At 38.6% G+C, this 21,737-nt stretch overlaps 1 protein-coding gene across 3 annotated transcripts in view; it reads right to left on the bottom strand.

The window, feature by feature from the left end:
- MCTP1 (multiple C2 and transmembrane domain containing 1) overlaps window positions 1-21,737 on the bottom strand; it is a 271,911-nt gene that overhangs the window by 160,451 nt on the left and 89,723 nt on the right. For all 3 annotated transcript variants that reach the window (XR_010607827.1, XM_065656220.1, XM_065656221.1), the window contains exon 2: window positions 8,523-8,637. Coding sequence is in view for 2 of the 3 variants with exons in the window: in XM_065656220.1 (XP_065512292.1) it covers window positions 8,523-8,637 (115 nt within the window). In the remaining variant the exon portion in view is untranslated. The remainder of the gene's footprint in view (window positions 1-8,522; window positions 8,638-21,737) is intronic.

Genomic DNA, 21,737 nt, shown 5'->3' on the forward strand with positions numbered 1-21,737 from the left:
TTCCTTTTTGGGACACGGCCACAAATAAACAAAAAATACACGCTACCAGGAGCTTTATAGCATTTGAGAAAAAAAACCAAAACAAAACAAAAATCAATCAAACAAAGAAAAAAAACCCCAAACCAAACAACAACAACAAAACACACCCAAAAACCCCCAACCAACCAACCAAAAAAACCCAAAAAACCAAAGCAAACCAAAATGAAACAAAACTTCTGTGCAGTGCAGTTAGGGCCACTTTACAGAGAAACACAGCAGTTCAGTTTTCCTGGATTGAAGACAAATTCTGAGCACAGTCAAAGCTGAAATAATTTTTAGACAGACAATAATGACCTCTGGATTTTTACGGTCACAAGACCTCTCAGGAGAAGACACACCAGAGATAAAAACAGCCTCAGCAATGCAAAGTTTCAACTCATCTCATTTTTCTGCCAGGTCTTAATGACAGTTTTTTACTGCTCTTAGCCAAAGCTTCATTTCCGATTATTGCTGCCTTTTGCTTTATACGTAGCTTAATTTAGACATCGACATTCGTTCTCCAGACTCTGTATTATAAGAAAATAACAGTATCAATAACAGAAAGCAATCAGAAGTGGAATATTTACAGTAGAATTATTAGCCTTTCCTATTAGTAAAAGTCTCATTTCTTACTGCAGTGAGAGTTACCAAGAATATGACTGTAGCAAATCAGCTAGAAATCCATAGAGAATACAAACATCGTCAGAATCAAGATACAGTATTCTGATTGAAAATCAACTAATTTCTTACCGCTGATATGAAGTTAGTACTCCCAGTCAAACTGGTCTTCTTAAAAATGAAAAATAACTACTCCGCTAATGATTTTGCCTTGTTTTATTTCCTAAACATTTTGCAAAGATATCACTGGAGAAATCAGTCCAAAAAGACTGCAGAAGCTAGGATTAGTGAACCGCAATCTTTTATTTTAAAAAGGTCTTCTTGAACATAAAGGAGAAGGAATGTTTTGCAATTAGAAATGTGAGTCATAAAAGTGTAGTTAATAAAAAGTCTAACTAGGTGGCAGACTGAGAAAATACAAGATCTTCACTTTGTATGGCTCATGGCATCTCCAGTGAAATTACACATACTACGTAGTTCAAAATACTGCTTTAGGTAGAATTGAAGCATTGAAACAGGAAGGGAAAGATACAGAGGGAAAATACAATTAGGTTAGGGGAGAGAAGGATTTTTGCCTCATTCACCCTTCTGCAATGCGTAATTCTGAAAATTCCTATTTTTGCCTTTAATTACAACAGTATTCACTAAGTAATCAGCAAAGACCAGAATGACTCTGTAATTAAGAGTGTCAACAATGTGATTGCAGTAGTGCCATCTAATGGTACATTGTTCGAAAAGTTTTACAAAGAGATTTGAGTATCACCTTTACTCTTTCTCATACTGCATCATGAGACCAGCTGAATGGGCAGACAAGACCAATGACGCCTTAAAACAGGGGAAAAAAAATCCCTGACTTCACACCCTGGAGAAAAGATTTTTGGAGAGCTGGACTCCTCTGAATTTCAAGTTGCATTATACTTGAAGTTAGATTATAAAACCACAGAATAGTTTGATTGGCAATTTAGGAGTGCTTACTGGAGAGTTTCTCTAGCTTCTGTTTTTAATTGTAAAACTCAACCCCTCAAATGCCTTTTTCTAGAAAAAGAGAGAAACCTACCAACAGCATTTCTCCCAAAAATGTATGGATAATTTTATTATGTTCTTCCTCTTGCATTTTTTATAGGATTCAAATATATTGTACATACTATTTTATACAGATGACTGTTACAGGAGAGGAAATTCTGGCCCACTCAAACTGACAGAGATTCTACCACCAACTTCAACAGAACAGAAATAAATTAAGTAATCATAAAATCTGGAGTGTACCTAAAATGCTCAGGAAGCCTGATGTTTAAAACAGCTTATTATCTCTGAACCTACAATAAACCTGTTTAGCTCACAACTCAATACATCTGCCATTTCTGCTCCATATGAATTTTCCCAGTGTACTGCAAACTGACATTTTCAATTTCAGATGCCTGAATGCAACTAATAAAAAAATGTTTGGAAAAAAGAAATTAGTGATTTTTGGATTTCTTAATTATATTTTTTTCAATATCCTCTCAGTCATATCAATAAAAATTTCTCCATATGGTCCAGAGCTCTCATAAATGAATCTCCATTTGGGGAATTATTATTGTGGAGGAGTTTTTATTAAATTATTCAATAAATTAAACAGGCTGCACACCACAGATGTAGCTTCTTGCTGAAAGTACTCTTCAGCTCCCCAAAACACTGTCTTTTATTTGGGTGCCTAAATAGCAGGGTTGTGAGGAAGCTGGTAAAGAGTATGAGGTGCTGATGCGGGTGCTTGAAAAATGCCTGAATTTGCTGGTTTCTGCAGGGGGTGTCCCAGTGCTGACAGCAGCTTCTGCCAGGCGGAAGCTCACAGCAACTGCTGCTCCCTCCAGAGCTGCCAGGACCGAGTTAATTCTGGAATTCCTGTAGAAATGTTCACTGTAAAATGCCAAGGAACATCTGCTAAGCCGCCTTCTCAAATTATTTAACAATCCCACAATTTACTTGGGAGCAGAGTGTCCCTTAAAGGCTTAGGAAAGGGTATTTAGCCACCCTCTTAGGAGTCTGTCATGCAGTTTCCTCAGGTGTTTCCTTCCCCCTGGGACGGAGAAATGAGGACAAAACCCGTCAAGGTCCACAGTGTGTTACAAGAATCACAACAGGTCAGATGCTTACCAAAACACAAGGGAGAACAAGAGTTCGGCAGGGTGCAAATGATGGACTGACTTTTTCTCAGCTCCCCTTGCAAAGGGGAGAAGCTGTTCCCTCTGAAGTTCTCAAGGGGACAGTGTGGTACCACCGACAGGTGAGGACTTCCCCGTGCACCTAAGAATTCCTGGCTATGATAGAAACAGAAAGACAACAGAAGAAAATGCTGCCTGTAGACCAAATATGAGCTGTTTGCTGGATGGAGAGGTGGAGGTGCAGCGAGGGACCCAGCGGTGAGAGCAGCCACTGCTTCCTTCATGCTGGGAGCAGAAGGAACCAAAGCAACAGATCTCTTCTATCTGGTGACAGTGACAGAACCCAGGGAATGGCAGGAAGATGTGCCAGGGGAGGGTCAGTTGGACATGAGGAAAAGGTTCTTCACCCAGAGGGTGCTGGACACTGGAACAGGCTCCCCAGGGAGGTGTCCCGGCCCCAAGCCTGACAGTGTTCAAGAAGAGACTGGACAACGTCCTCAGACACACGGTGTGACCTGTGGGGTTGTCCTGTGCAGGGACAGGAGTTGGAACTGATGATCCTGTAGGTCCCTTCCAGCTCGGGACATTCTGTGATTGAGCTCATCTCCAATGGACTTTGGCACCTTCTGCAAAGGGTCTTGCTCGGATGGACAAACCTGCCGTAGCGCACTACAAGAGTGTGCAACCAACCCTCTTCCCTTTTTGCTCTTCCGCATCACAACAGGACAACTACACCCCATAGACCATCACATGCGAGTCACTGCCACCAAGACCTTGAATGAGACCTGGTAAGGAGAACATATCACTGGTGTCCTCCAGAGCTGCAGGAGACCAGGCTGCAAGAACCCACCGTGCTGCTGCAGTGAGCAGAACGGCGGCAGCCTGGCCCTGGCGGAGCACAAGGGAAAGGGGAAAGTATTTTCCTGGTCTACGTTTTACACTGGTCAGCGCTGATCTGTAGCTGGCGACAATTAGAATGTAATCCAGAGTCACAACCCGCTTTAACCAAAGCTGACCTGTCTCTGCAGAAAAAAAGAGACAAAACTCCAGTAGCCTCTTTCTGAACCTCAGGCATCTTTACTCAAATAAACACAAAAAGCACGGCTTACCCAATGAGTGCATACCTTTAAATAAAGCATTCTGCAAATGCTTTTACACACTATGAATGCTGGCACACTTATCCACATATATTTACATGAATTCCAGAGTAACAAGTATGCCAAGCTGCCATTTCTTGTTTTAGCATCTTATCTTTTCTATCTCTGTAATAAGGAAAGTGAACATTTTAAAATTAGTTCTTCCAGACATTCATATCCCCAGGAGTTCTTAAAAATTACTAGGTGTACTTTTAATTCTGATAAAACTTAATATAATCCTTCTGAAAGACCTTCATATACACTAACATTCTTGCCCATTCTGATTTAAACTAAATCTAAACCCTTTGGTTCGCATCCAGTAACTAATGATATCTGATTTCCTTTGTATTAAAGAACATTCAAATTCCATAGCTCATTAATGTGCTAAAATAAAAATATAGTTAAAGGCTACTTTGAGGAATGTTCAGAATTAGTACCATGAAAATACTGATTCAAGAGGACCTTTGAAAATAACTTAGCATCTGGCTACCTGTTATAGCACGACTAACATTTCTGTTTGGTTATCGCTTTGTGACTATTTGCCACAATCAGAAAGTGGTGCAAACACTACAATAGAGATTTAAGATTGATTTATGCCAATAATCCTCCTATCACTCCTCTCCAGGAAACAGAACAGGGGTATGTTCCTATGATTTTCAACTCTGTGACAGACATAGCAATATTTCGCAATAAGTAAATTTGTTCCATAATCCTGGTCCACCTGAATCATAAGGATTAATTTATCTATCTCTAAACTATGCTGTATACATTATATTTTAGTCAGCATCCTACGTCACTGAAATCCACAGTTCAAATGTAAAAAACATGCTCTGCAGTTAGGTTAAAATGAAGTCTTTTACATATATTAAATGCATGGTCTTATACACAGATTTGCTTTCAATATTGTATTATTGCACAAAATTAGGAGTATCTTAAAGGGTTACTAAACCATCTTACTTGTTATCCCATTGGCACTTACTTTTCTTCTAGATTCTGAAAATGTAGATGTTATACAGAGTTATTTGGCAGACAAAATGTAAAGTCTGTGTGTATGTTCTTGCACTACTACAGTTCTTCAGATTCTCCCAGTTTGGAGTCATGTCTCCCAATTATTCTACATTTAAAAAGCTAGTTTCTCACTGATTTGAATATTTCACATGAGAAACAGTAAATTCATCAAATTGAAATGCAGTCTTTGTACTGTACAAGGGCACGAATTGCACGCTATTTCTGGTTTAATTCTTGCCATCTTTGGGTGCAGGTTTCAGCCACTTAAGAATCAACTCCTCAGCTGTTGATACAAAGACAGATTCTCTAGTCTTAGGAACAATTACTGAACTGTCTTCTGCAGAGACATCTGGTGATATCATCCATTTAGAGGTCAAGGCCTCAGACAATGACAAACATCTGTCTTCAGGAAGGGAAAGGTTCCTGTAAGATTTCATGCAGAAAATACACTACTTCTGATAAACATGGAAAAAAAAAAAAAGAAAAAAAGAAAAAAATCAAGACCAAACAAAAATCCCCCAAACAAATAAATAAACAACAGCAACAAAAACACAAACAAAAACTACCCCTAAAAAACAACAAACAGAGAAAACCAAACCAACAAACAAACCACGCTTCACTTATGCTCAGAGAAAGTATTTTCCTTGTGCTATTTTACAAGATTGGGTCAATCTTCATGCATTTTCTAAAACAAACCGACTTCTACATTTTAAAGCCAGAGGGGGTCAAATGAATTATGTGTCTAGTTTGGTTTTTGACATAACACAAACCATAAGACTTCTTGGGAATAACCTGTGCTACTTACTTCCCAACTTTGTCTACAGTGAAGAGCAAACCAGCATCGCACATTTCTCAAAAAGCACAAAAGGGAGTGGATTCCAGGCTCCAGTGAGGTAAGAAAAAACTGTGAGGAATACATATTTAAAACCTGTTAAAAAATACTTTTATATGTTTCTTTTGACTGAAGGGAATGGTAGAAAACCAATGACTGAGCTGTAATTCCCCTTTTCACCAATTGTGCTGTAACATATCAGTTGGCATCTCAAAATAAGTCTCTCTTAAAGCAAAAATGGATCAAACATGAGGGCTGGTTGGTTTGCTGGTTGCTTGCTTGTTTGTTTTAAAACAGTATTTCAGATATTGCAAAACATCTACAAAAGAGTGTTACAAATATGATGTAGCCACATAAACTCTACATGCAAGAAGTCAGAGAATAACAACAAATCAAAGGGGTTGTTTTACCCTAAAAATCTTAACTCAGAAATACACGATATTACACAAACACTGTAAATGACAAAAAGCAAATGAGAAATCAAAACTGAAAAGAAAAACATAAAGATGTAGGGCATAAGGTTAATCTGTCAATATCGCAAATTTACCAGATTCAACATCACACAGTTTTTCCCAAATCTCATGAGAAACAGGCTTGGAAAACAAATTTTGAAATCTAGCTAAGTATATGGTTTACTTTTGGATGTGCTTGAATAAAGCAGATTTTATAAACTGCATTTGTGGTCACCACAGGATTTTCGCAGAAGCAAAAATGTAAACTGTCTGACCACACAGCTGGAAGGAAAGCTGGATCTGACTGAAGACAGAATTTCTTGTGAAAATGGGGAGTCAAATTGAATAGTTGCATTTCCTCCTGTCATATTGCACACACCAGAGCATAAATATTGCCTGTTATAAAGAAGGATTATTTTCAAGCTTTTGGGAAGACAACAGCAGGTCCTCTCGTGACGAACGTTCTATTCTCCTTTTGCTGTGACTATCCGTGGTGCTATTTATCAATTAATAGTCATAATTAATGTTGGCCCTGCTAGCCACATGCATGTAGCTGCAATCTTTCCCCTTTACTTCTGAGATTGTTGTGGTGTCTCTTTTTATAAATTTGGGGAAGACAAAGTGTGCAGAACATTCACTATGTGATAATTCAGCTTTGCCTTCCAAGACTGCAACATGTTCAGCAGCAGGTTTCTAAAAAGATACATGAAGCTGCAGTTCAAAAATCAAAGAACAAGAAGCTAAAATTAAAATGAAATTATTTTCTACCATGTAGTTCAAGTATTCTTTCAGAGAGAAATTCACAGTTCTTAGAGAAAATTCAATTTTGGGGCTTTAAGCAGAGGATTTGGAAAAAGTTTTGGAGGAATGAAGCATCACAGACTTACAGCCTGAGACTGCTCTGAAAGTCCTCGGATAAATCTTCCAAGCTCTGGTTTTAATATCTAACATATCTGTCTTAGTAGCTCTGTGTAAGAATATATATCAAAATGCTAATGTCCTCTCATGTCCTCCCAGACACCAAGAATATGGAGCAAAGATCTCAAAGGTCAGATGTGTTTTCTGTGCATTTCAATGCTCTTTGTGGGTTTTTCTTCCACGAACTCACCGAATCTCCTCTTGTTTCCACTAAAACCTCCACTAAGAATTCAGTTTTACATGTCCACTTTCTTACTGAAACACCTGTACCATGGGTAAAAAAAATACAGATGCTTTCCTTGCATACAAATAATCACATTTAGATTAACTTTTTTTTCATTTATAAATAATCTGAGTGATGCATATGACTGAATTACAACATATCATTCAGAAGCTGGACAAGTATCTCTAGCTTGTGGCACATAAACCTTTGAGTATCTATTTTTAATGAATGTCATGCAAAGCTTGACAGAATATCAGTATATCTAGAGGAAGAATATATGTAAAACCTTATTGTTGCAACAATAAGTGTATTAAAATTTCAGTTTCAGTGACATAAATATCAGTGCAGTAATTTCCTAAGAAGGTAAGAGCCTTCTCGGTTTCTGCTACTGTATTTGAGATCTGAAATCAGTCAGGTAACTCCATCAGGTAAGCATGGAAAGGTCCTGTGCAATACTATTTTAACAGTTAAATTTCTACTGCGTACGGCTTTTTCCCTCTCACAAGGAATCTATTACGGGAAATCCAAAATAGGCTGTTAGTCAGATTTATCATGCTCATATTGCTGTTCAGGAAGTGGATTATTGACTTATCTAATTTTAAATACAAGCTGCAGTTGCGTGTAGAGTCACTGAGTCAGCCCATTGTTTTTCCTGCAGTTGAAAATACCTTTTAGGAATCCTTTCTGTGTCTGAACTAGGTGTGTGCTACACGTCTCAGAGCAGAATGTAAAATGCCAATATGTGGCCAACAGGTAAAGCCTGGACACATCTAATAGAGCAGTTTTTACTGCTGTTGTCTTTAAACGCAGCTCCGGTATTTATCACTCAACCAGTCAAGGAACAAAATAAAAAAGACCACAGCAATTGTGCGAGCAAAAAAGCCCAAATCTTCATGGATAAAGTAAATCTATCATACCTTTCTCAGTTTGAAACATTCACAAACATGAGAAAAATTAGCTAGCAGAATTAAACCAATATTAGCTAAATCATATTTCTCCTCCTGTGTGTGTTTAGCTGGCCCTACCTCCTTTTTCTTCATGCTTTTGAGTCAAAGAACCTCTACACGATTTTAAGCAGAGTTTAACTAACATACTGACAATTCATACCTTAGTTGTAACTTATACTCTCATATAAATTCACCCAATCGACATGTAACTCCCCAACATCACGCTCACCTCCACGGTCCCGGGCTGCCAAATTCTGTCCTCTTTTTAGCGTAACGTCCAGCTGGTACATTCCGGGATCCCCAGAGGGAAAATCTGCATTACTCCTTCCAACCAGCTTTCTTCTCTGGAGGGGAAAAAACAAAAATGCAATAGCTAACATTACTTAAAATTTCATGGAAGGTATTCTTTTCTTCAGTATCACCATCCTGTTGAACTGCAACAAGGTTGTATCTCATTCCCCTACCTTAGAGTGGGGGTTTCTTTTGTTTGTTTCTTTGATTTTTTTAAAAAGAAGGTTGACATCTCAACGGTTAAATTTATCAACTAAAAAAAGTGGTTGAAAAAACAATTGTTTGACATCTGCCCTTAGTATGGCAACCTCAATTTTTAATTACATTCACACACGCGTGGCCCACTAGAGCAGAATAAGTAAGAAATAACAGACCCAAACCTTACAGCACTATTTGGACTAGTCATTACCAGTACCCTCAAATCCTGTATTTATTCAAAAGCGATAAGCTAGGCATTGAATAAAAATACATGAGTTATGATTTTGACAGCTACTGCAGTACTTTACAAGATAGGTATTTTTTTTTTTTTTCCACAGAGTTATGGGGGAAACTGCAGGGGGAAAAAGAAGTCATAAGGCCATTAAATGCAGATGTAGGTCTTAATTTCTAACATATGCCTTCTTTGCCTGTATGCCAGGGCAAAGATAAGATTCTTAAAGTAGTTATTGGTATAAATTGTATCATAAAAAAAAAAAAATTAAGTCAGAATAAATGGAGCTCTCTGGACTGCATGAATAGTAACCACATTTCTGTCCCAAATGACAAAGGATAGAAATTATATTTCTGAATACGTATAAGCTTTTGCAAAATAGTTTTTAATCCACATCTCTATAAGCAGCATCTAATTACAGTGTATGCTTGGCACATCACATTTAATTTTAAGACTAGAACAACTGTATCTATTATACATTCACAGTGCACACAGGAGCTTCATATATTATACACATGGAGCACCACTGTTACATATTCTCATGCTAGCAGCTAAATCTTTTAAGACCAGTGCTATTAATATTTTATTATGTGATTAAGGGTCTCCTGCAAGAAAAAAGCGGCAGCATGACAGAAAAATCTCGGAGAGCGTGTGCGTGCTAAGCACTACAATGCTTCAACAACAAACTTCTGTTGTTTCTCTTCCTACCACCCCCCTTTTCTTTTTAAAGTACTCATAAATCCAAAGCATGAAGGAAGGCACAAAATAAAGGCATTTTAACATATGGTTTATTCTTGTTATTCCAGAGTCAGGATGCTGAGCCCTGGTACATCGACCTTTGCTGCAACACGTCACAGAGTGACATCTCAGCAGTGAAACTGTCCAAAACTACTGCAATTCAGAGAAAATGGGTAGATGAGCTCTGATTTGGCAGAGGGATGTTGTTCCTGAAATCTCTCAACATTTATCTTCCAGTTTTGTCTTCGTAAAGGAACTGCTGAAGTGTACCTGGAGCTATCAAAAAACCTCGCGAGACTCTTGTAGAAGGCATACACCACTTTGTTTTAAATGACTAACATCTCATTCACCATCTCTTTTTTCTTTTCTTTTTTCTTTTTTTTTTTTTTTTTTAAATGCACTGCCTGCAGAAGGATACAAGGCTGACAACAATGAATTTCCACCCCACCTCTGCAACATTTAGCATCTAGTCCAGCAAGAAATAAATTAAAAATTGCAGACTGCCCTGATCCTCCGCCTCATCCCAAGCCCCAGCACTCACCGGGTTACTGTGAAAGAATAAACTTGTGCTCTGAAGTAAATAATAAACACCAAAACTTTCCTTCCCCTTCCTTGCCCTCTTACTAGAGCTTGCAGACACAAGAGAAACATGAGGTGTCCCAACATTTATAACCTTCTCCCCAACTCTTTCTCACGGCTTCCCCCCCATTTCACTTCTGAGCTATAGCACAAGATTGATGTTAAAACTCCATGGTTTAAGCCTCACCATGATGCTCCCTTTTTTCACCCCCTTATCGATGCTTTTCCTTCCTTTTTTGTTGCAACAGAACTTCACTTTCTTTTAAACATTTTCATTAATTATTTTTTTCAGAGAGCTGCTCAAGGAGGCCAGAAACACTGAAGTAAGCAACATACCAAGCCTACAGGACATAAACAGTTACACAAATAAAATAAAAAGCAAATAGATATTAACTACTCCTAATCATTACGAAGCCAAACCAGCACTTCCGCATCAGAACAGCAGCATTTCAAATATGCAATTAAAAGTGGGAGTTGCCATAATAAATGTAACTATCAACAAATCATTTTTCAACTATCTTTTAAAATTAACAAGTTCAAAGCTAAAATTGCAACTAGGAAAAAAACCAGCCACTTTTGCGTGGTCTGTGGTTATGAACTGAAGTGAGCAATGTTTAGATGAGAGACTTGAGAGCATCTGTGAAAGCCCACAACTACCCCAGCCACGGAACAACTTCAAAATCAAATTTTCTGAGTGTCTAGATTCCAACTAATAACATCAAGAAACAAGTTGTCTGTAGCTAGGAAAAAAAAAAAAAAAGAAAAATTCATCACAACTAGAAGTTTTTGTGAGCCACAAGGGTGTTCCTTACTGAGTGCTGTGGATGATGACACCAAGCCTGATAAAGCAAGGGCATGACTTCACTTTTAGTGTCTAAAATGTACAGAAGGTCTTGAAATTACTTTTATTAAATCTTTAACAATAATGTTGAGATTCCAGACAAAGACCAGAAAGGCAACTAACCATATTTTCATGTATGCAAAATCACCTGTGGGAAGGCAATGCCTGAATTAATTCCTTTGGATTAGCTTTTAGTAGTGGTCTGTCGTTATTTTACTTTAGAATGTTCTCTCTAGCTAAACTACAACTAAAGTTTTGGACTCTACAGTTTCCCATAAAATTAGAATTTATCTGCTTTAAGGGAAATGTATGTGTAGCTGACATGAACACAGAGCTCTCACTGGCCACACCTTGGTGGCCCCTATGAGTGGTACTCCTCCGAGCACCTGTTTTTCCAAGAACTATCTCCATTTACATAAACTCATCTGACATCTGAAAAATGGCTATTTCCAGCAAGGCCAGGAAGCAGAAATAAAAACATCTTTCAGTTAGGTTCCAATACTGTTATTCATCTGGGATATTTATTTATACGCTGTAAATCAGCAGAACCCTTTAACATTGGAAGGGTACAAAAGGCAAACCCATGATGGATGGGGATGCTCCACCAGAACAACTACCAACAAACAGCAGAATGGGTGACTTCTAACTGGAAAACACCCAGTATCGTATTTTAAGACCAAAAATCAAAGACGGCCTTACTACACGAGTGTGTATTAAGCATACTTATGGAGCTAAGCTGTTAGTCTAATGGTGTGAAATAATACATTTGCTCACTTTTACAGAAGCTCTGGGGTTTGGACATTTACTGAGTCATCTGCCATTCTGGAGTCATGCCCTTGCCACAGCCACATTATGCGCCACACAAATGCCAGTGCAAAGAGTCTGTGCATCCTAGCACAAAAAAAAACCCAAAAAAACATCAGTTTTCTGATGCCTGTAACTAGTATCCATCAGGAGTTCCTGCTACCCAAGCTAACACAAAGCCCAAACTATTGTCAGGAGGGTAATTTAAGGTTTTGATTTTTTAAAAAAACCTCCCATTTCTGCAGTATATAAAAATAAAATTAACTGAATTTTCTCAAAAAGATTCCCAGAGCAGCTGGAAGCTCTGGCTGCAGCTACGTCATGAAGCTGTTCACTGCTAAAACCTCCGCGATTCACTGATGTGCAAAGTCAGGCAAGTGCTTCCACCTCTGTTGTTCACACCACGAGACACACTTCACTATGTTCTCCAGATTTAGCAGCTCTACAAATAGATGAATGAACTATTTTTTACAGCTGAACAAATGTCAGGCATGTAAAAGGACTGTAAGGTAGCAGACGGCTACGTACATGTAGCTGCACACCAGTAATAAAGAGAAAAACATGTAATTTTTTTGTACATCCAATACTTCAGTCATAGGACAGGTTCAGTGGTCAGAACCCAGTCCCACCTCAGCACTCAACAAAAATGATGCTGCTTTGAAAGTGACAGGATGGCCAAAATCACCACCATTCCGGCATCACATCATTTTTCACCATTTGTTTAAAATACACTGTAAAACAAAAAGATGGTGAACCTGACCCTGGTCAACAGGCCTTGACAAAGTCAGAGGTAAATCTGCTGAAGTCAGACTAGAAATTTACAGCTAAAAGATGAGAATCAGTAATATAATTTGTGCTGTCTTCTTACAAACCATATAAAAAACTTTCAGGCTAACTCATTAACTTCTCCCAGACTGAGACCATGAAGAATACTATAATTTTGCCACTGAAATCTATCACTTTTTTATATCACTTTAAACACCAACATTCTCCTTCAAAGGTCTTAATGTTTCTAACAATTAATCAGCTAAACCAACCCAACAAATCGTTTTGCTGCTCTCCTACAGTCTATAAACCGTACATTAGCATGACTCTGTGACAGCAATTCAGGGGATATAAGAGATTTAAGGAACCCTCTGCTGCAGAAAACAATGATCACTTCAGGGGAACAGATCCTAAAACTTGATGTAGTTTGTTCAATACCAAAATGGAAAATATTCAGCAGTTAAAAAAAAAAAAAAATCTACTCCTGTAATACAGTCTGCCTTCCAAAAAGGAAAGAGAAAATAATAATTAGTAACATAGCTTTAAAACAAAACAAATCAAACAAACAAAAAAAACCCCCACAAAAAACCAACCAACCAACCAACCCAAAACAACCAACCAAAAAAACCCAACAAACACCACCACAAACAAAGAAAAAAAAGTCCAGCCCAAAATCTAACACTTTCTAACACTTAAAAGTATATCCTGAAAAGGCATATGAACTAGATTGAAGTAACAGCATTTCCTTAGTCATTTAAGTGACAGGTTACAGCTCTGTCCATTTGCTGTTCCGTATCAATATTCTGACAGAACACACTGATAAGATACGCAAAAAGCACTTATTTTTTCCAGCATAAAACAAAGGCATAAAACAGCATTTCCTTTGCTAGACAAAGGAAAAAGGGAATGTAACCAAAGTCGCATAAAAGGAGTGACAAGGGGAGCTGGAGACCTGACTGCCCTGATTATCCGTGTGCTGGAGTCGTCATCAGAAAATGGGATGATGAAACAAAAATAATGAACTGGCCACTCCTTTCATAGTTCCACACAACAGATGAAATGAAATCAAAGTGTCCTGCGAAGAGGAAGCAGCAGAAAGTCCACAGTCAAAAGTTCGCCACATGGCAGAAAATATTACCAGCTTTCAAACAGAAAAAAAAATAGCGAAAAGTTTGAAGTAATGTAACCGTGTCTTCAATATTGCATAAGCAGAATTTTCCACTCCGGTTACTGCCTGGCTCAAACTGATTTCTTCAGATCACCTTCATTTGTCAGAGCTTCATGCTTTGGAAACACCTGCTTGCAAGAAATTAAGAAATTCTGAATATCCAAGTGGCTGCCGGTTCCTTGTCAGTGCAGACAATGGGAACTGACTGTGCTTCAAAGTTACGACAATAAAGTGACAAGCAATTTTCAATTTTGCTGAAAGTGTACACCGATCTAACTTAAGAGTTATGATGATTGTGTTCTACACAACACCTTGTATGCGACTGTTCTGGTTGATGGCAAGTCAGGAAGAACTGAGGAACTTTGACTAAAAACAGTTATTCGGCTCACTTCATCTCATCTATTTTCTTTTCCCTAAATAAAATAGCAGGTGTACAGTGTGAATCCATTTCAATAGCAATATAAAAGAACATTCGGGAATTTCGAATATAGTTGGAAATCTGCAGAAGTTATTAGCAGCATTTTATATGCACTAATAATGTGCTTTTTGATTAACCATGTATGTGCTTTGGATGGGACCAGCTACTTTTGTTAAAGCTTGTCACATGACAGATGTTTCCCACAGAAAAGACACGAGTATTTATAACGGATGTGAAAAGACTCAACTGTTGCTGTGAAGATCTTGAATTGGATAAAATATGCTGATGAACCGTAAAAATCAGATTTTGCACATGTGCTCTCTATCACATAATGGCAACAGTGCATACAGGCTAGCCTGAAATGTCTAGATTACCAAGAACTATGATTTCAAGATTATTTATGCTGAATAAAGAGATTTTAAAAGTTCATATTAATCACATACATACAAACATTTTTACATATGTTGTTATGCTCTGAATATGACTGTCTAGTTCATATTGTCAGGAAATACACTGTGTCTAAGGGAGAGTCACAAACGCATAAAAGATTGAGTCTCGGGAGTTTTTTGGCTATGGCTGAAAGAGCTATTTAATCCACTTATTAAAGAAAACCCTTAAGAATCAAATAGCAATACTGACCATTTACATCTGCAGAATAATGGAAATATTTTTTGTGACATCTGTACTAATTGTTGCTCTTTGATTTTATTGAAAGTGACCAAAAGCAAATGCTCATTTTCAGAATCAAACTAGTTACTGTCAACAGCTTGCTAGATTTCCTTCTGAAAATGTAATTAACAATGCAGAAATTATAATAAAATGTGGTCGCATATTAACATTTTGAAAGTTTTGGTATTCAGAAGTACACTTCAAATAACTTTTTTTCAGTTGATGCACTAACCCTGTCTGGCAGCAAAGGAAACCAACAAATACCGATATTGACAAAGTGATCAGAAGAGATTCCACCCCGTTTTTCGTCCTTCCATCTGTCTCTATATCCTGTTTCGGGGATGGAGAACTCAGTTTGATGCCACTTATTCATTCAAATCTGCTGTAAAATTTTACTGCAGTATCACTTATAGAGACTAAGATAGGAAAGAAAATGAAAAATAAAAACAAGTAATCCCTTCTCCACCAAGATTATAAATTTATTCTTGGATAAAGCAACCACAGCTTCCTTCCCAGTTTTGCTACACTCCACCCTGGCCTCCCCGCCCTCCCCGTGTTGTTATCCTTGCTTGTTATATCACAAATTAAAAGCTCTCGTCTGGTCTCTTCTGTGAAAAGCAGCTGCTGTAATGATGCCAAATCCTTCTGGGGTTATCGGTGTTTCTTACAGACACAATAGTTCACCTACATGCAGCAAATGGTACACACAGGGATTTAGACAGCAAGCTTTTCAGGGACTGAAGAAAGTCTTTGTTCTCATATATAAGTGAGGGTGGGTAATTCTTTGCTACATTTGCCAACTCCATTTCCTCTTTTCATCCTTAAAAGTATATTGCCTCAACCTCTTTTTAACAGGTTCTGTTAGAGTTTTTGCAAAGTCTAAGTACATTTTACCACTTTGTTTCCCCTTCTATGGTACTGCGTGGATAAATCAAAGCTTTTTAATCTACTATTGATGAGCAACTCTTTTGTAGAAGACACGGCTTTAAAACTACTATGTTTGGTATTTTAGCTATTGAATTATGGATTTGGAACTAGAGTTTAATCAAGATTGTAATTACAGAAATATCAGTATCAGTACATTGTCTTTAAAACTGTGTATTTTTTACCAGTATGGCTACTGCTTTTAGCTAAAGGTGCTTTTGCGAAAAATTCGGCTAGTTTAGCACTTAGACTTTACTCTCTGAACAAAGTGATTTGTTATAACCAATTAGTTTGCTCTGGAACCATTTGTTTCAACACCTTTTTTGCTGACAATGCTTTTCCTTTAAACCGGAACACGGCACATCCAGAGCAGGTTCTTCTCCAACTGCCCCCATGCTGGGGCTGATGTGGGGAAACTCCCATGGTCCTTCATAACAGGACAAACCTGCCCAAACCATCACAGGAGCCTCCTCAGGAGCAGCCGGTTGCTGGAGATGAAGGGAGGGATGGATTGTCTACAATTCCCCTCTGAGTAACATTACAGACAAGAGAGTGAACAAATTAAGTAGGTGTCCTGCATAAATTGATGCACTTCTGATTTGACACGTCTAATTAAAACTGCAGATCGGCACAACAGCCAGGGTATTCTTATTGCTTTCTCTTAAAAAAAATCCTTTGCGACACAGAACGAGGAAACATTCTACTTTATTTAAAAGAAAAGTATGTTCTACAAAAGATATCCATATTTCATAGTCACACTTTCAGCTGTTCGGCAGCAAACTACATTAAACAAAAGTGGCTGCAACCCTGTAAATGTGTACACAAATGCACACATAATCTGAATACAAACAAACACACGGGACCACTAAGCCTCTATACCTTCACAGCACTGAGCTCTTCCTGTTTTAATTCATGCAAAAACTGATATCGTGAACTGCTATTTCAGAAAATCAACAACAAATTTACTCACAACATGGTTGCAACATCCAGTATACAGTGAAGCTTTGTGTGTATTGGAGGAAAACATTTTCTAAACACATTATCTAAATCGCCTTGCCTTAACAGCCTGTAAAATTCAGATGCCTATTTCTGTAAGCCTGAAAGCAATATAACAGAAAAATAATTAATTCCTGACTGTATATAGTTATCTGGCATTATCTCTATTAAAGAGCAAGAAAAAAAGCTTTATTTTCTGACATCCAGAAATAACTTGCTTTTCAGAAGCAAGATACAAACCAGGGAGATATGCTTTTTACATGTTCCCAGTACAAAACTTCTCCGGTCAAACCAGCACTACTGGAATGTACCATAAGTACCTTTACAGAATTATCTTTTTTCACTGCATAGAAACTTGCAACTGCACTGAAGACAGCCACATGGTTTCAATATGGTCTCATAAGTACAATTACTCACCAGGGACTTCAGCTAAATGAGGCAAAGATGTTCGCAGGCAGCAATTGTATTCAGGAGTACTTTGATCTGAAGAAAATGCTTCCAAAACCTGGAAATTACATTAATCCCAACCCATATTCATGTCAAGTCCACACTCAAAAACACAGAGCAAGGTTCCCCACTAGTGAAGGTCTCAAAGTCTCTGAACAAGACCAAGAGTGTCTAACTGTCCTTGTTTCTTTAAAGGCATTTTCTTGCCTGATTTTTAACATTCTTTATACCAGCTGGTCACAGAAAGGCTTCCTATTGACAATGGTTAAACTGCTAAGTCCACAAATAGTTACCTCAAAATCCAGGGTAAGTACTGCAACTATTAATGGAGAAGTAGTATCTCCTAGAAAACAAAACAGAACAAAACAAAACAACCCACAAACCACAACTTGTGATGAGAAGGACAGTCAAGTGTTAAACGCGTAACTTTTGGTCTTCATTAGGAAAGCCTACAAACATCTAAGAGATGGCTATTAGTTCTGATAGGTTTACGCACATAATTTTTTTCCTAAGAAACCCCACAGCCTTTCGCATATTATATTGTTCATGAAAGCTTCTTAATTCAACCAAAACATCTACTGCATAACCTCTGAAGACTAAGAATAAGATGCAAAGTAACAACCACACACATTTTCTGGAGTCATCTATCCAACAGCTAAATTTCCATATTGGAGCATCTTGGGGGATGAGAACCTCAGCCCACCTGCAAGATGCCAGTTAAGGTGTAATTCAAAGTTCCCAATTTTGAACAAGGCAAAAAGTAGGTCTTTTGTACTGAAAAGATTTGTAATGCTATTAGGCTTAACGGTCTGAAAGAAGCCATAATTAGAGTCATTAGATTTTCTTCCTGTCTACAGCAAAGCCTAGAATGGTTGCATGATACTTTAAGACACTCTCCACATGTCTTGACTGACCCAAAAACTGCTTAAATACAGAAAAAAAATAATTGATGCTTTCCACAGATAAAAGCTGCAATAGCCACACATGTAGATAATTTTCACGTTAGTGATGACCAACAATGCAGAATTCCACACTGGCAATGACAACTGATGCTGACATGGGAGACCACGGTCTCGTGACACAAGATCACAGCACTTCACTGAGGTGAACGTTTTCACAGTTGCAGATGTGGATTTACTGCTCAGGCCTCTCAAGAACTTTGTGGAAGCCCCAGCGACAGCAGCCAGTTGGCATTGTAATTCTGTGGCCCTCAAAAATAGCTGGGGATGGGAGAAACCACAAGTTCCAGAGTGAAAACCGAGGTGGTGAGACAAGAAAAAGATGTAACCAGCTCAGATCTACTGTTCCTAGTGGAGAAATCAGCTGTAGGGTGGAATATAGTTTGCAAGGACAAGTACCTGTTGCAGAACAGGAGGAGGCCCAGTCCTCTCACAGCAAACCCCACTGTTGCCTTGTCCATACCCAACACATAAAATTAAGCCAATCTGACCGACTGTTTACATTTTAGCTCCATCACTGGCAGCTGTAAGATGAAAATGTGATAAAGTAACCCACTCAGAAGTTCTCTGAAAGGTCCTGAAGTGCTGTGAAAATGGGGACTGGACTGTACAAATGCCCTGAAGAATACATCTGAATCTCAAACTGATTTATCAAATATCAGAGGCGGGAAATACCTTTGCAAAGAGAACAGACAAAGCCCACCCACCACAGTCGTACTGATTTCCTAAGTAGGAATGAACCTTCTGTGAACAGTGGGATCCACCAAGGGCACATGTCTCCATCGTCACACGTTGGTTTGGGGCCAGCATCACCAAATGCCGAGTAAAGTGAGAAAGTGCTTTTGCATGAGCGTTATCCAGTGCATCTCTGGCAAGTATCAGAGAGTGACAACTCCCAGCTCCAGAATAAACCCCTAACGTCATAAATAACTGATAAGGGCCAGACAAAATGGAAGAAAATGCTACCGGCTTTCCAACAGAATGCGTGTCTGCTCCGCAGTGAAGTAACTATGAAGCTGTGCAGGCGAGGCAGCAGCAAATGTAGAGCATTTGCCCACAAAAGTTACTATTGCTTTTCTTTTGGCACTTTCCAGGGATGGGTTCTTTTCCTAAAATATATGTAAATGGTTATTAAGCTGCATATTACAATGCCCAAGTTTCAGGCAGGGAACCGATGCCTAACCTTTGATAATTTCTGGAGGCTCTGTATCAATCCTCCTTTTTTGCAAGTGGATACAAGTTCTCTTCTAGTCTTCCAAGAGGTTTTTTTTAGTAAAACACAATATAAGAGAACTCCATTTATTGAAAAGTGTGCACAGCCCACAGGGATTGAGCAAACAGTTCTCAGTGGGTCTATGGGGCACCATCGCTACTCTCCTCCATCGGTTACTGAAGATCTTATAATATTGTACAATTAGACATGGTCTGTTAAGACAGCTTTGTCATCCAGAGATGGATGAGGAAAACTAAGTTATTACCTGTTTTAGCCCTTGCGTTTTTTATAGGGGCAGCTCATAGTTCAAGAATTGACTTTTCCTAAATGACACCAGTAATAATGAAGCACATGTGAACCATTATCATTTCTATCAACTCTCAGTTTCAGAAACTCTTCCTAGAATGGGGAGAGAAAAATAGCTAATTGTTGTATTTCAGCAGGGAACTGCTCACCTTCTCTCACAAATTTATACTACAAAAAAATGTTTGGTCCCTTCCATAATGAAAATAGTGCCATTATCACAAAAAGCATCATGTACAACTCTCAAAAGATTAATTTGTTTTAGCATCTTCAAGTAAAATAAGAGTATCAGCATAGTAATTGAGAAATTTCTGGAAGCAAAATAATATGTGAGTGCCCACAAAGCTAGCATCATCCCAACCAGGGAAGCTACATGTGGATGGATGATACCAAAATATGAAGCTAAAAATTCATATACAGTCAGGACAATTGGAATAAATATTCCCATCAATCCATGTCTTCTGACAAAGCCATAACCTAGTATCAACAGGTCAGTTCTGCTCCAATGGCTTCAAACAAGGAACAAGACCCCATCAGCTCAGGAGAACCAGCACCAGCACTGGTGACAGGTGAATGTGTGTTTGTCATTGACACCACCTACACCTTCCCCATCTTTGTGATGCACATAGATTCTGTGAGATTATTCCTCCTCCCTGGAAGATTTTATGAACATGACTGAGCTCCATCGCACAGCTGCACTGGCACAGTCCCTGCCCAGCCACCGCCAGCAACAGGTGACAATACCTGGTGAAGGTTCCATGAGAAACTGAAACAAGAGACACCTTCAAATCCCAAATGCTTGCTGTAAATTCGGTCACACAGTTGACCAGTAGGCCCTGCTGAAGTCCTCCATCCCAAGCCTGAGCTGCCTGCAGACGACCTGCTGTCCCACCACAGGCACACTGATGTCCCATCAGGTGGAGAGGACATTGACATCTTGCATTTCTGTCACTTAGCCCGACAGTGAATCCCACAAAGGGAAACATAACACCATTTCCACAAGGTAAAATAGAAAATAAAAAAATAAGCAAATCAACCGACTGTTAAGTACGAATTTTTAAGGACAAGTGAGGCCAGGGACTTGGAGAAATGAAGTGCTCTGGCTCAAGCGGCTGCTGAAGAAGGCTTACCCCAAGAATTACTCCTTCTCCTACAGCATCCATGTTGCTGTGGTAGCTCCAGGTCTGCCTCATTCATCACCGCTGACTCGAAGTTCTTCAGTCCAAGCGCACTGACACATGCCCAGACACAGCAGAGTAAGGAAATAATTGATTTTCATCCACAAGCAGACAGAAATCCCATGTATACTCCCAGATAATTAAAGCTCTCTCAAATGTAAGTGGGCTCCCAGAGGAGACACTTTCTTTGCACCATGACTGATAGAGCCCCAGCTGTATGTGCATCCTGGTGGTTTCTCTAGCTGGGTTAATCTCTTCAAGGAGGATTGTTCAACAGAATGAAACTTTGACACTCAAGGCAACTTGGTCAAGTGTGATGAAATTCGCTGTGGGATCACTCTCCCTAATCTCATTCCCTACTCTGTCTCCACCTTCCATTTTTATTTCAGAGGGAAACTGAGCAAAAATTTCCTACAAGGAAAACCTAGAGGCACAAGGGAGAAAGGCATACTCATAGTTCTGGAGATAATATTAGAAAAGAGGATGCCACTCTTCATTAATTACTAAATAACGAATAGTATGCAAAATATTTCTAGAGCAAATTTTATTATCAGATGATTCACCTTACTTGTGAAAAATGTTAACAACAGGCTATCTTATCCCATGGGAACATGGAGCTAACTGCTGGCCTCAGTCTTTACTCACCATAATTTCCCACAACTGTTTACAAAATTATCACCTCTGACTGAAAGGAAATTAAAAAAAATATACCAAATGTGTA

This window comes from Caloenas nicobarica, chromosome Z (genome assembly GCF_036013445.1).
Source record: "Caloenas nicobarica isolate bCalNic1 chromosome Z, bCalNic1.hap1, whole genome shotgun sequence".
NCBI classification, from domain to species: domain Eukaryota; kingdom Metazoa; phylum Chordata; class Aves; order Columbiformes; family Columbidae; genus Caloenas; species Caloenas nicobarica.